Raw genomic sequence first — 13,804 nt, 5'->3', positions numbered from 1 at the left:
GTTTAGAAATTGACCAACTTTTTCCTCACATCTGACTGAAATTTCTCTAAGTATCTGGACTTTCTATAGCTACCTAAAATCTCTGTCATGCTTTTTGGAAAATCTCTCTGGGTACAGCTATACTGGAGCCAGGAGATATCTGATAGTCTTATGATTGATTTCCTTTATGGGTTGCATAAGGGGAGCTTGGGCCCTCAGCCGGAAGAGCTAAAACAGGTCAGGGATAAATCAGTTCTACTTGCAGATTCATTCCCAGTGAAACTATCCATGCCCAGAAAGCCACTGTCATGTATTGCTTACATAAGCTGTGGAAAGAGAAAGTTAAACGTAGTAGTAGTCAGAATACAATAGAAATAGAGTGAGAGGAATAACATACTTAAAAAAAGTGAGTCATTTTTAACTTGGGAAGGGAATTTAAGTATGCAAAGTGCATGTGTGGCCAATGAAACACCTAAACAGAAATTAAAGATCTGTGCTTTGAGCTTACTGAAGAAAGGCCACGTTTGTGGATTGTAATATTAAAATAGTTTCAGATTTTCCATACTAACTATAAGAAAAGCTCTCATTTTGTAACAAAAGAACTTTCTTTTCATTTTCTAAGCTGTCAGCTGGAATTTAAGAAGTCTGAAGGAAGGTGCCAATTGTTTTTATAAAAACAATGCTGAGTAAAATCAGAGCATTTATTTCCTGGCAGCACCAAATATAAGCTTGTCCAGTTCAGTGGAACTGCACTCATTTGGAAGGTTGCCACTCAGTGAGGTGCTGAGACTTGATAATCAGGGGAAGGTTGTATGGGTGTTCCATTCACTTACCTGATAGACGAACCACTGACAGAATGCTGGGGAGATCCATTCTCGTGCATGAATGCCACAGTCCATAAAAATAGCCTTTCTTCTTTCATCCTTTTTCCCAATCTATTTAAAAATAAAATCAAGATATTTTGCATGAATTCACAGATTGATCTCTTATTTCTTATTGTCCTATAGCTCGTTCACATTCTCAAAGCAATTCTTTCCCTTGTTTCCCGTTGAGTGAGTACCTGTGTAAGCACTTTTGTTCTCAGGGAGGACCATGGCATTTATCCTTAAATGTCTATACATAATTCATAATTTATTCTATAGTGTATTTTTCAAAAGTTTTCCCTAGTGTCAGAGTTGCTTTTAGGGTTATTTTTAAAAATCACAATCTATTGTATTTTTTTTAATTTTACTGCTAATATCCTTTGGTCTGAGACATAGATTATAAAATTGCTTCTGTTTCTGTCATTTTCTTTCGTCTTTCTGTCTTCATAACCTGGGGATATTTTGCTTGGAGTGGACAAGATTTTGTGATTGTGTTTGAAGTGGAGGTTTGAAGGGCTGTCATTTTGAAGAGAGGTTAGATTTGTTTTGTGTGGTTGGAGAGAATGGATGGATGGGAGTTTAAGGTCAGGAAGGGCTTCCCAGTTATTAAGGGAATGCATCAAAATCCAGCAGCAGCTGACTGGTAATGATCAGCTCGGTTATAGAAGGGAATCCCCTTCAACATGGGGTGGGAATGCCTCATTGTTCTGGGGTCCTATGATTCCATGATTCTTAAATTTATCTTTTCTTCATGATATTTTAGTAACAGTTTCACTGAATTTTAATGGGATGGAAAACTGTTTTATACACCAGAGACATCATAAACTCTTATAATAAAGATACAGGATAAGTAAGATGTTTGTCTGCATTTATCCACTGTATCTGACAAATGGTTTAATCAGGAACTTTTTTGGTTCCACCTGAAACCAACTGTTACTTCTATTCTAAAATGTCTAGAGCTTAAATGTTCTTAAAAAATAACTTTTTATTGTATCAAAATTAGCTATATGTGGCAAAAAGTAACTTTAAAATTCATGTTTTCAACAATAATAAGAATCAGTAGTTCCTGAGTTATTTTTACCTTGAGAACATACAGTGGATTATCTTCAACAGTAGTTCCAATTTTAATACGAGAGACCATGTCAGGATGCTTATGCACCATTTTTTCAGTCCAAGCAACAATCTTAAGAACAAAAGCAATTTGAGGAATTAGAATAAAAGAAAAATAAGTGACAACAAATGTTGAGGATAACTCTTTTTTTCTTTTTGGAAGCACAGGCATTTTACTGTACCTTGTCCCAGGCATTGTATTTTGCATAGCTGTGCCTGCCTGGGATATCTTCTTTAACATCAAACTGCTTCTCAATTGCTTCTTGTAGGTCATGAATCAAGATTCTGTTTGACAGAGGAATGATAAAATGCACATTTACTAGGGAAAGAAAAACACAGTTATCTTTAATTTGCAGAAATTTTCTCTTCCCTTTTCTTTATCTTAGATCAGATTATTCTCTTACCATAGCCTTTAGACATGTCATGTGTCTGGCTTCAGATCTTTCCATTTATCTACAGCTGTGCTGTCCAATATAATAGTCTATAGCCACACATGACTATAGAACACTTAAAATGTGCTTGTCCAAACATAGATATTGCTGTACATGTGATATAGCTCACTAATACGTTATATTCATTACATGTTGAAATACTATTGTGCATATGCTAGATTAAATAAAATATTTTGTCAATATTGGTTTTTTAATGTGGTTACTAGAATATTTAAAAGCATGCAGGTGGCTTGCATTATACTGCTATTGGTCAGTGCCACTCTATAGTCACTCACAATCTTTCTTCAAAGCACACACATTCATAACATACAACACAGACAAACGTGGGTATTCTTATGCAAAAATCTACTGACTGTCCTGAGAAAGTTGCATAACCATAATAATAAGGATTTACTTAGCTCTTACTATGTGCCAGTCATTGTTTTAAGCAACTTTCATACATTAACTTATTTAATTTCCACATTGAGATTATCATCCTCATTTTACAGATGAGAAAGCTGAAGCATAAAGTGTTTAAATAACTTGCCTGTGGTTACAGAGCTATAAAATGACAAGGCTGGTTTGGAGAACGTGAAAAAAGATGCAGGAAGAATCACTGGAAGGTTAGTGTTGAGGACCAGAAGGTTAATGTCTCTATTCTCTTGTCTATTTTATATAATCCTGACTTATATCCACTTATCACCTCATTGAATCATAAGGCTTTAATGGCAACCTAAAGGTCATCTATAGTTGTAACTCCAGTTCTGGGTTTCCCCCTGAACCTACCTCTCCCTAAATTCTTCCCCTACCTGTCCTATGACTTGCACATCCAACTGCCTACCTAACATTTTCACCTGGATATCCATTTATTTAGTATGGTCCAGGTACTGCTTTACACACATTATTTTATTCTATGTTATTTATTTTACCACCATTTTATAGATGGGGAACACTGTTATTCAGAAAGTTTAAATATAATTTGTGTGTGGTGGAGTTGGGAATTTGGTCCCGGATTGCGAGAGGGATGTCTGACTGCCGGTTTAGGCCCGATCCCTGTGGGCCTAAACCATCCTCCAAGGGGTCCCAGATTGGAGAGGGTGCAGGCCGGGCTGAGGGACACCGCCCCACCCATGCACGAATTTTGTGCACCAGGCCACTAGTCTATAATAATAAAAACATAATATGCAAATTGACTGAATGGCTGAACAACAGGACAACTGTCTGGACGAAGCTGGGGCTGTGAGGGCTGAGGTGGCCGGGAATGTGAGGGCTGAGAGGCAGCCAAGGCAACCGGGGCTGTGAGGCAGCTGGGGCTGCAAAGGCTTACCCTTGCACAAGTTTCATGCATCAGGCCTCTAGTAATGAATAATGAAGCATAATATAGCTTTTTTATTTTTCAGTGAAATTTTGTATTTTTTTTGTTTATTCATATATTTTTATTAGTCTTGTGAGTGACTCTTTTCCCACTAAATGTAGGAACTGATTATTATTTATTAAAAAAACATATTGCTTTGCTTTTACTTATCTATTAGCCATTGTATTAATTTAAAAACTATCCTTTTACTTTTGATAAATTTTAGTTATATCTTCAGGGTTTCTGTGTAGTTATTCTGCAAAAAATTATACTTTCTCCTTTTTTCCAATATCTATTTATTTATTTTTCTTGCTTTATTGCATTGGCTAAGCTCTCTGAACAAGGGAAATAATAATGGTGAAAGAAGGTGTTCCATTTTTTGTTTCTGGTTTTAACAAGAAATCTGTCTTTAACTATATATAATATTTAAGTATATATAATATTGATTTCAATTTTGAGATTAATGTGGCAGTATCTATATAGCCAAATTATTATTGTCCATTGATGTATGGTTGCAATTAAAATTCATTATTAGATTTCATAACATGTTAAATATTACATTGCAGCCACAGGAGATTTACAAGCACCTTCACAAAATGTTCATCTTATTTTAGTTGTAAAAAGCTTGTTTAACCAGGAGGAATACATTGGACATAGGGAAAATGACTTGCAGGAAGCAAGTATATCATCAGTAGGTGAGAGCTGATAGTAAACAAAATAAAGTAAAATTACATAGACAGAAGACTTAGAAAACTTAGAAAATATAGGGGTCAGATGTAAGTCCAAATTACCCAACATATTTTGGGAACTTAGCCCTTGAAAATATCACTCTTATATCACAGTATAAAAATTTGTGTTAATAATGATAATCTCTCAACCAAAAGTAAACTATATTTAATATACTCAATTTTGTAGGGTAGAGTGGCTTATAATGGAAATATTTCTGTAAAATATTTAAAATAAAGGATTTTATGAAGTCGTACTTACCTGAACAATTTATTTATTTGTATTATCTCATTTCTCATTTCATATAAAAAAGCATTACTTGCCCGGCAGGCGTGGCTCAATGGTTGAGCGTTGACCTGTGAACCAGGAGGTCATGGTTTGATTCCTGGTCAGGGCTCATGCCTGGGTTGCAGGCTTGATTCCCAATGTGGGGTGTGCAGGAGGCAGCCGATCAATGATTCTTTCTCATCATTGATGTTTCTATCTCTCTCTCTCTCCGTCTCCCAGAAATCAATAAAAATATATATTAAAAAAAGCATTACTCTGCTTTTGTTGATGAAACACATATGTATTTTTCTCCTATTAGCAATGAGTCCTATGTAGGAGGATGCTGTCTATTTTTAAACATTTATCCTAGTCATTTAGCACAGTATTGTGTACTCTTTCACTTCCATAAATTCTATCAAGTAAGGAAGAAGGAATCTAATATGAAGAGGCTCTGTGATCAGACATTCTTGTGTTCAATCCCAGTTTAGCTACTTAATATTTATTATGATCTTGGGCAGGTTAATTATCTCTCTGATTACTTACTTTTACAATGGTACCAAACATACCAGGCAGGATTGTGGTGAAGATGAAATTAAGTGAAATATGAGATGTATTTGGCATGTCATGGGCATCCAGAGAACTTCAGTATAATAGTGAAGATGAGTCACAAAACTGACAACCACTTCACAGTTTTAACATGTCTTTAAACTAGGCTTTGATGGTATGTACTTGTTTGACTCTGATTTCTTCAATTTCTCATGATAATGAACTGTGACACTGCAGCACCCAATCTACTTTTCAGTTTCTTCATGCTGATTGACTGACTGACCTGAGTTAGGAGGAAGAACATAAATGAGGTATACTCCTAGTTAGAGTTTATTTAGCACATGAGTCTAAATTCTGCTCATGAATATTGATTCCTACTAACAGCACTGACAAGCACATTGTTATGCACATTATATGTAATTCACTGTTTGCTTGGCTTTTGACTTATGATGAACCTGGGATTTCTGAGAAAAAAATTGTGACAATTTCAGAATCAGGTGGGTCATGCTGCACTAAAACTCACACAAAGCCTGAGAAGGTTGGAAATTATATTTTGGGTGGTCATTACAGACATAATTAATTATTTTAAGCTCTAAAGAGGTGATGTGGCTTTTACTCTACCTGAATTAATAGAAGTTGAGGAACCAGGCCAAAGAGAAATTTTATGTTCCCAAAGGTTGATTTGTAACATAAATCAGTATTAATTAATCACAGGAAGCTTGTATCTAAGAATAGTTTTAGACTTACACTTGTCAATTTAGCTCTGTTATAACAGTAACAAAATAGTGTGAGCTAAAATATGACCTTTCCACAAAGGTAGCACCATGAGGACACCAAACAATGCCAGACTGTTGATATTAGGACTGTAATTTAAGCCCAAGGCTGAAAATTAAGAACTAGGGCCAGACATTATTTTCATGAGCCCTTCCAATAATCAGCAGCCAGGCTAAGACAAATGAAACCAAATTACTTTCTCTCAAATATTATTTTTGAACTCCAATAATTGCTTAATTTGTTAAAGATATTTCTAAATGTAGGTGAAAAGATAAATAATTATCACTGAGGATTTAATGCTATGAATGGCTAATGTTTATCCAGTCTTACTTATGTGCCAGGCACTCTGCTCAGTATGGCATTTACATTTAATCTTTTAATCTTTACTTCAGCACTATTAACAGGGTACCATTATCATCGCCATTTTTATACAAGTTAGGTAGATTTCCAAAGTCCTCACAATTGGTAAAATATAGAAGTGGGATTAGAACCTAGAGATCTGACCTCTAGTTGTGAACCATTATACAACAACACCTCCATTATAAGGAGTAAAATAAATCCCCGGAGAGTGCCATTGAACCTGTAGTTTGCTTAGTCCACTGAGGCTGTGCAAAGTTTGCCCAGTGGCCAGCACTCCTGGAAACATGTGTCTAAATATTAGGGAATAGAGAAGAAATTTAGAGAAGAGGCAGGATGAATCCTATCTTGACCATGTCAAGGCACCCTCCTTCTGCTGTTTTTAGAGAGGAACAGAGAAGCAATGATGGAGAACTGTGGGCTGGTGTACAGAAGTCTCCTCCTTACCCACAGTTTTGTTCTCCAAGGTTTCAGTTACCTGTGGTCAACTATGGTCCAAAAATATTAAATGGAAAATTCCAGAAATAAACAATTCATATTTTAAATTGCATGCAATTCTAAGTACCTTACTTCATCTTATTACATAGGCATGATATCATTTCATGTCACAAGAAGGGTGAATATATAACAATAAGATATTTTGAGAGAAAGACCACATTTACATAACTTTTATTTATAGCATATTGTTATAACTATTATATTTTATTATTAGTTATTGTTCATCTCTTAAGGTACTTAACTTGTAAACCAAACTTTATCATAGGTATGTATGTATAGGAGAAAACATAGTTCATGTGTGTGTGCATGTGTGTGTGCATGTGCTCATAATTGTGTAAACACATATAAGTGGTCCTTCCTCTACTTGATTTAATAGAAGTAAAGGAACCAGGCAAAGAGCGATTTTATCATCTCAGTAAATTTTCATGAAAGCTCTACAACACGCCATTTTAAAGATGAAGAAAGTGAGGTGGAGAGAAGTTAAGTAAATTGTTCATGTTAAATACCTAATGCCTGGTGTAAATGGGACTGGACCACACTCTGCTGCTTTCTACTATGACCAACATCTCGTCAACATTTAGAGCAGGTATCAACATACTTGTTTTACTCTTGGGCAAATAATATATAAAAAGGTAGAGCAGAAGGAAAATGAATGGGATGAGACATTAGAATGACTTATTGTATTAAAATATTAATTTTATAGGACCATGTATATATTTGGAATATGAATTTGTGTATGACTGAACATTATTAGATAATTAGACATCAATGTCAAGTGTTGACTGCTGTGTCAGTTTGATATAGATCTCTTTTGCAATTCCCACACAATCTTAAATGGATCTTAGTAAGATTTTACTTAATTGTATCATTTTATTTTTACTATTATATTAATAGTATTTTTCTGAATTACCTTTTATTAACAACTGTCATCTAATTTTAACTTTTTAAAAAATGTATTTTTATTTTTGAAAGTATTACAGATGTCCTACTTTTAACTTTTGATAAAAGAAAAGATCTAAAATGACTCTAAAATAAAAACATCTAAAATATTAAAAATATAGTAAAAACACAAGGGTTTTTAACTGCTGAATCCAAATATGGTATGTGCCCCTTTAAGCTTAGTTGAATGAATGTACTTTCCTTTAGATATTTTTCCACCAGTCTGTTCAGGTTTGTTAGTATATACATATTATTTGTTGTTGTTGCACTGTTTAATGAAGGTTATCCAGGTAAATCATTGTGTCAAACCAGTCTCATAATGTGGTTTTATTCAGACTGGTGCCTGGGTCTAATCAGATGTTTCTGTTCTTAGAACTTTCTTCGCTTACTGACTGACACCAAGTAACACATATAATTAATGTGCAAATAAAATTATCTATATAATTGTTATTTGGAGACAAGATTTTAAATAGTTCTTGTCTGCACGGATCACTTTACATATTTATATTTCTGAGTAAGGTAACTATCTAATTATGTGGCTTTCCTACAACCCTTGTTAATTTGGACTAATTTCTAGAAATGATGTCCTAATTAGATAAAACTAAATTTTATAGGTATTTTAACACTTTGGTTCTTGATGTGGATAGCAAGGATGTATCTTGGCATAAGACAAATTGAAAAACACACTATTATGAGGATCTGGCCATGAAGTGAATCAAGAGACAGTCACCAATAGTTATATAGGTGGAAAGACATTGTCTTTTAGATGAAAGTATCCAGATGTCATCTGAACCTTAGCATAAGCAGAAAATTCATAATGCACTACTGATTCCTGATAACTTGGACGTATATTTATCAAGTATCTATTCTAATTTAATGGTGCAATTTATAAAAACATAGAAAAGCACATGTTGATATATTACTTAAAAATAATTAAATCAACTTTGGTATAAATTAACTTTGAATATGTTCTCCCCATTTATTAACTTCAATTGTTTCATATCCCTCTGGAAACAACAGCAAAAACAAAGACAGAGATTAATAACAGCCTGCTACTTTTTTAAGCCATCAAGCCAAGAACAAGAATGTTTTTCAACTTGTCTTACATGTCTTTCCTTAATTTCAATAGAGTTTATATTTATTGAGGATATTGTAGCAATATCATAATGCAACCAAGTTGTGATGACAGCAGGAAATGCTCTGCAGTGGATGATGGGATCTTTGTCTCATCTGGAAGAGGCCTCTTGAGTAACAGTACTAAGTTAGGTAGCAGGGGCATGAAATGGCAGGTCGTAGAGAAAGGACTAGTGTTTAGCAGTGTTTTTAGTGGTGAGGGGACTCCAGGGCTGATTAGGGCTGAGGGAGTTAAGATGGGACCCTTTAGTACTTTAAATCACTAAATGTTTGAAAGTATAATAACACATTTTGCTTCCTATATTGTGTTGATTTGTAATATTCAGTGCTGGGCTCCCTTTTTGTTCACTGACCCAGGGCCCATGGCCGGGACCACAATGACTCATTTTGGCATCTTTGGCCATTTGAAAATCCTCTCCTCTTGGATTTATCTTATTCTATTGCTTGCTTTTGCTTTGCCTGAGAAAGAATTTCTTTCATAAAAATTACTTATTTACTATGTATTTTACATTCTCTCATCTCTGACTTAAAGATGAACACTATAATTTGGGTCTTTTTTATGTATCAGGAGAATTCAAATACAAAAATGTGGTGCGGGTGGTCACCAGTAGCATCTGAGCTCTGGGCGATTTCCTGTTGGGGTGATGAATGTGGCTAAACCATCTATGCCTGCTCACATGCACTCTGTCCTCACTAGGGGTTGGTTTTTAGAGATGGCAGAGGTAGATAATTGTCATTCTTGCAGATCAGAACAAACATAAGATGGAAGTTGATTGGCCAAGTTTGATTTCATCACCTCTATTGTCAGGCCTCAATAGTCTGTTTGGAAGTAATTGCAAGTTTTATGTGGTAGATACAGCTTTCTCCCCCCCGCCCCCAATTAAAAAATAGAACTTCCCTTTCAATTTCAAGACTCCCCAAACTTTGAATATCTAACACATTTGAATATGGAATAATAGGACTTACTCATAGTGCATTTTATTTTGATCCAAGACAAACTGGATGGACTGGGATTCCTTTTCACTAACTCGGAAATCCACCCTCATGTTAACAGCCACGTGGGTGGCATCTGGATACCAGAAGTCAAGCTGTGGAGAGGAGTTCAATGTTAGTTTCAATTGTTTGTTTGCTCAAAAAATAGATTTATTAATAAATGACTATGTGTCATACACCATGAAGGAATGTGGGTTCAATGTGACTAAGGTATGGACCCTACTCTTAATAAGCTTATGAGATTTTTGCAAATATATTTAAGATCTGTTGAATATTATAAAGTGGGAAAGAAACCATTTGTGCCAGTCACTCTTGCAGGATATCTAATCTAATAAAAGAGAAACATGTAAATTGACTGCACTGCCACTATGCCCCAAGCCACGCCCACCAGCCAATCAAAGTGACTATATGCAAATTAACCCAACCAAGATGGCGGCCGGCAGCCACTGAGCTGGAGAAAGCAGGAGGCTTGGTTGCCCCAGCAATGGAGGAAGCCAAGCTTCCCGCCTGCCCTGGCCGGCTGTGGCCTCCGCTAAAGGCAACAAAGTTTCAATTATAGAAGATAAATAAATCCCAGATACCTGCTTCCAGCCAGCCTCGCTGGGAGCTTGAGTGGCTGGGGGCCGTGGACCAGCCTGCAAACAGCCATCAGCCCCTCATCCAGGCTGGCCAGGCACCCCAGCGGGACCCCTCTCCCTGAAGGGGGTTTGGCCAGCCTGAAAATGGCCCTCAGTCCCTCACCCAGGCTGGCCAGGCACCCCAGTGGGACTCCCACCCTGATCCGGGACACCCTTCAGGGCAAACCAGCTGGCCCCCACCCATGCACCAGGCCTCTATTTTATATAATAAAAGGGTAATATGCAAATTGACCCTAACAGCAGAAAGACTGGGAATGACTGGTCACTATGACACACGCTCAATGCAGGAGCTGCCCCTTGGTGGTCAGTGCACTCCCACAGGGGAACTCTGCTCAGCCACAAGCCAGGCTGATGGCTGCCAGTACAGCGGTGGTGGTGGGAGCCTCTCCCGCCTCCTCAGCAGCGCTAAGGATGTCTGACTGCAGCTTAGGCCTGCTCCCTGCTGGCAAGTAGACATTCCCCGAGGGCTCCCGGGCTGCCAGAGGGATGTCTGACTGCCAGCTTAGGCCCAATCCCCCAGGAAGCGGGCCTAAGCCAGCACATGGACATCCTCCAAGGTGTCCCAGACTGCGAGAGGGCACAGGCTGGGCTGAGGGACCTCCCCGAGTGCACACATTTTTGTGCACCGGGCCTGTAGTGTTATCTATAAATGAAAAAGAATTAACAACTTTTGGTTAATTTGTTTGGTTCCACCATCTTGGGGTTGGTTTGGATTGTTTTATAATTGATTTAGCCAGAGCATCTGTCTCTAATTGGGAATATAAATTAAATATATGGTTCCCTATTCTCCTTCCCAATTCAAGCCTTAAAACCAAATGTCCCTGTAAATTCTGGAATCCTTGGAATGTTTGTGTCCAACAGAAGGCATAATGTTTAGCCTGTCATTTTTCTAGCAGTATGTCCTTAGGCAAATCACCATAACTCTTTGAGTTTCAGTTTGCTTCCCTGAAAATGAGGCTAACAGGGATCCATGAGATGTTGTGCAGATTGTGAAATGGCTCTGAGAACTGGGACATGAAGGCATTTATCAATTGTTAATTCCTCTGGCTGAGAATTTCAGAAATTTGGTGACTGGAAGGATAGCATTCAGATTAAGATAAATTTGAGAAGATTCCAGTTCTTGCTGTTCTTTAAAATCATACTCAAATACAAAATATGAGAAATGTGAAGGAAATGCCCAATTTCCACTCATCACAACAGGCTTGTGGGCACATCTAAGTCTACCTGGCCATTTCTGCCACTGTAACTCAGTTAATGATTATGAGGCTGCTATGAACTAACTAATATTTATTGGTTTGTTTTGATCAAAAAGCTACGGATGAATTGGACATAGGAGAGAAGTAGTGGTTTAAAGGTGAATTAGGCAGGGCTATCTAACCATACAGCAGTTTCTCTGTCCTAACAGGGTAATGCGGAATAGGCATTCAGGGCTAGTGAACTTTTATGAGCATTTATTAAGCACCAGGCACAGAACTGGATGTCACTATTTTGGAGGCTAATAAAGGACTTAAGATAAGCAAGAAGTTCATTGTGAGAGACATATGCATTTCCAACATGCTGAGCAATGCCAGGGAAAAGCACAAGTACTCCCAGAGCACAGGAAGCAATGCAAGCTGGACATGAGAGTTGGTGGACCAAAAAGACTTCCTGCAGGAGACTCTGCCTGAGCTGGGTCTTGAAGAATAAGAGTTAGCCAAGTACAGAAGGAAGCATTCCTCCTGTACAAAGGTGTGCAGGGCCAAAGTGGGTGAGTCTTTGGTGTTCGTGGAGTTTTTAGAGAAAGATGGTGGAGGAGCAGGAGACTGCAGAGGTGGCAGATTCTGAGGGACTCTGGAGCTTATTATGGCCAGGCCACTACTGAGCGCTCCCCAAATGTTAGCATACTTAATCTTTGATGAAGAAGGAAATTGAGATCCAGAGAGGTTAAGTAACTTGCCTAAGGCCACATAGTTGGGTTTGGAACCTTTGAAGACCATACTCTTTCCATAATTGGCTGCCTTTCATGAAAAAGCTTCAGTTGGAGGAATGCAATCATCAAGTTTTAGAGAGAGCAGTTAGGTTGCCATTGACAAATGTATAGGTGGACTGGTTGTGTGGGAGAAAAGACTAAGACTGAATACTAGCTAAGGGGTTATTAAAATTGTTACAGTAAGAGGTAGAGCCAACATAAACTTGGCAGTGGCAGGGGAATGGAGAGAAAAATGTGGATTTGAAAAACATTTGGGAATTAAGAGTAGGTGGAACTTTTGATTGATTTGAAGTGGAGATAAGGTATTCGGAACTAGAATAAATCCCAGATTTGGTTCAGGGTTTATATCTGGTGTGTAATCTTGATTATTTAATTTTCTGCCCTTGAGCTTCAATTTTTGTGTTTTAAATGGGTTAGATTATGACACAGACACAGAAAATCTGTTGGAGAATTTGAAATGATTTTTGCAAAGTGGCTGGCACATGTGCCTTTGTATAGGAGCAGCTGAATGGATGATAAAATGATTATGTTATTCTGTTATATTTTAAAAGACTGGTCTGACTTTGTTTCTTTTTGGACATAGGAGAGGGAAGGGTCACATCTTGATTTAGTACTGTTATCAGTTAATAATACTGTAACAGAAATGATGCCACGGGTGAAGACTGGGGTGGGAGTGAGCACAATAGAGTGGGCAAAGCACTAGCAGGGAGGAATTTTGACTAGAAAAAGGCTTTTGGGAGGAAAAGTGGAAGTGATAGTCTAGGGAAAATCAAAAACAAAAATAAAACCTAGGAAGTACTGGCAATTATCTGAATTATCCAAGTAGAGCCTGCTACTTCCCCTTACCTTTCTTTGTCTTTGGACATTAAACATAAAAAAGAAGCAACTTTTAGAGAACAGAAAGAAAAGATAAACTATCTCTTTAAATGCTTTACCTTGTTGGTTTTGGCCAAGTCCTTTAGGATGTTTGCTTGTTTTTCATCCTGGGGTTTCACGCGGAACACCTTCTCCCTACACGAAAGCAAAAGATGAAAAATGTGAACTGCAAAGAGCATTCCTTAATCCTCTTCCCACACAGAGACCACAACACAGGGTGGTGAGAGTTACTTGTCAAAGCGGACAGGAGCAATGGCCAGGGCGGTAGTGATCAAACCCACAGGCAGGATGAGGCGCATGGTTCTTCTTTGCCTGCTCCCAGGCCCTCTGCCAGTTTTATGTCTCAGCTC

At 37.5% G+C, this 13,804-nt stretch overlaps 1 protein-coding gene across 1 annotated transcript in view; it reads right to left on the bottom strand.

Moving 5' to 3' along the window:
- CPA3 (carboxypeptidase A3) overlaps positions 1-13,804 on the bottom strand; it is a 26,433-nt gene extending 12,629 nt beyond the window's left edge. The window contains exons 1-6 of the mRNA XM_006088642.3: positions 13,686-13,804; positions 13,514-13,589; positions 9,945-10,066; positions 2,135-2,237; positions 1,924-2,025; positions 813-914 (exon numbers count right to left, since the gene is read on the bottom strand). Of these exons, the coding sequence (XP_006088704.1) occupies positions 813-914; positions 1,924-2,025; positions 2,135-2,237; positions 9,945-10,066; positions 13,514-13,589; positions 13,686-13,753 (573 nt within the window). The 5' untranslated portion in view covers positions 13,754-13,804. The remainder of the gene's footprint in view (positions 1-812; positions 915-1,923; positions 2,026-2,134; positions 2,238-9,944; positions 10,067-13,513; positions 13,590-13,685) is intronic.

This window comes from Myotis lucifugus, unplaced genomic scaffold (assembly GCF_000147115.1).
Source record: "Myotis lucifugus unplaced genomic scaffold, Myoluc2.0 scaffold_50, whole genome shotgun sequence".
Taxonomy (NCBI): domain Eukaryota; kingdom Metazoa; phylum Chordata; class Mammalia; order Chiroptera; family Vespertilionidae; genus Myotis; species Myotis lucifugus.
Note: the sequence above shows the minus strand (reverse complement) of the source record. Positions and strands in the feature narration are given on the sequence as shown.